The sequence below is a fragment of the Guyanagaster necrorhizus genome (genome assembly GCF_019112545.1).
Source record: "Guyanagaster necrorhizus MCA 3950 unplaced genomic scaffold BT62scaffold_131, whole genome shotgun sequence".
In the NCBI taxonomy this organism is placed as follows: Eukaryota; Fungi; Basidiomycota; class Agaricomycetes; order Agaricales; family Physalacriaceae; genus Guyanagaster; species Guyanagaster necrorhizus.
In genome coordinates, this window is record NW_025065010.1 from 3420 (window position 1) to 4391 (window position 972).

Consider the following 972-nt stretch of genomic DNA (forward strand, 5'->3'; position numbering starts at 1 on the left):
CTTTCCAGAATTCTTCTTTCTATTTAGACAATTTGTTCTGATGTGACCAGTTTTCCCATATCTATAACATGTAACTTTCAGATTGGATTCTTGCCATGTGCTGCAAATATTGTGGTCTGATCAGAAGTCTTTTCTTTTAATCAGAAGTCTTTCTGAAGAATTTGAGAAATCAACTTGTAAGAATCTTTCAAGTCAGCAGTATCCACTGATGAGATGAATGAATTCTATGATTCTGAGAGTGATGTAAGCAGTGTAATAGAGAAGTCCTCCTCCTTAACTTTCTGCTTAAGAGATGCCAGCTCCTCCTGATAGGATCTCATAGTCCTAATGTGCTCCTCTATATTTCCTCCTTCTTCACACTGAGCTCTGAAGAATTTCCTTCTGACAAGGACAATTCCCATAGGTCTTCTGGACTCATACATATCTTTCAGAGCTTTTCAGGCTTCTGCCAAAGTCTTTGAACCAGCAATATATATCAGTGGACCATCTGAAACCTACAATCTTATTGTTGAAAGAGCCTTCCTATCACTCTTCTTCCAATCTGCCACCAGTGTTGTGTCTGCCAGGGCCAGAGTGCTTCTGTCTGCATAATCAATTAGTTCTAAATTGGTTAGGATATCAATTATTTTGATTTTCTATGTTGGGTAATTTTCTGAACCCTTAAGGGAGTCAATTTTATACATAGACTGGCTATCTATGCAGTTCTACATGTGTATGTAAAGTATAAAAGAGTGTGAAGTGAGTAGCAACATAAGTTTGATTATGGCTGGGGCCCATAACCTGTTGTAAGTAGAGAGCAGAGTAATGTACAGAGGATTAGAATTTAGCCTCTCAAGAGAGAGACATTCTACTTAAATACATTTTGTATTACTTTGAGATCTTTCTATGAAATACTAAATAAGTCCAGATCATGATCCAAGTCAGCTGCTGCTGACTGGCATCATATCTTTGAGTACATTCTCATACTCACTC

The 972-nt window shown here is 37.6% G+C and overlaps 1 protein-coding gene across 1 annotated transcript; it reads right to left on the reverse strand.

Annotated features, from left to right (window-relative positions):
• Positions 1-224: 224 nt before the first annotated feature.
• BT62DRAFT_914873 (uncharacterized protein) lies at positions 225-437 on the reverse strand (the record flags this gene model as incomplete). Its single annotated transcript, XM_043183914.1, has 1 exon — positions 225-437. A coding segment is annotated over one exon (213 nt), but the record flags the coding sequence as incomplete, so codon positions are not given.
• Positions 438-972: the final 535 nt, after the last annotated feature.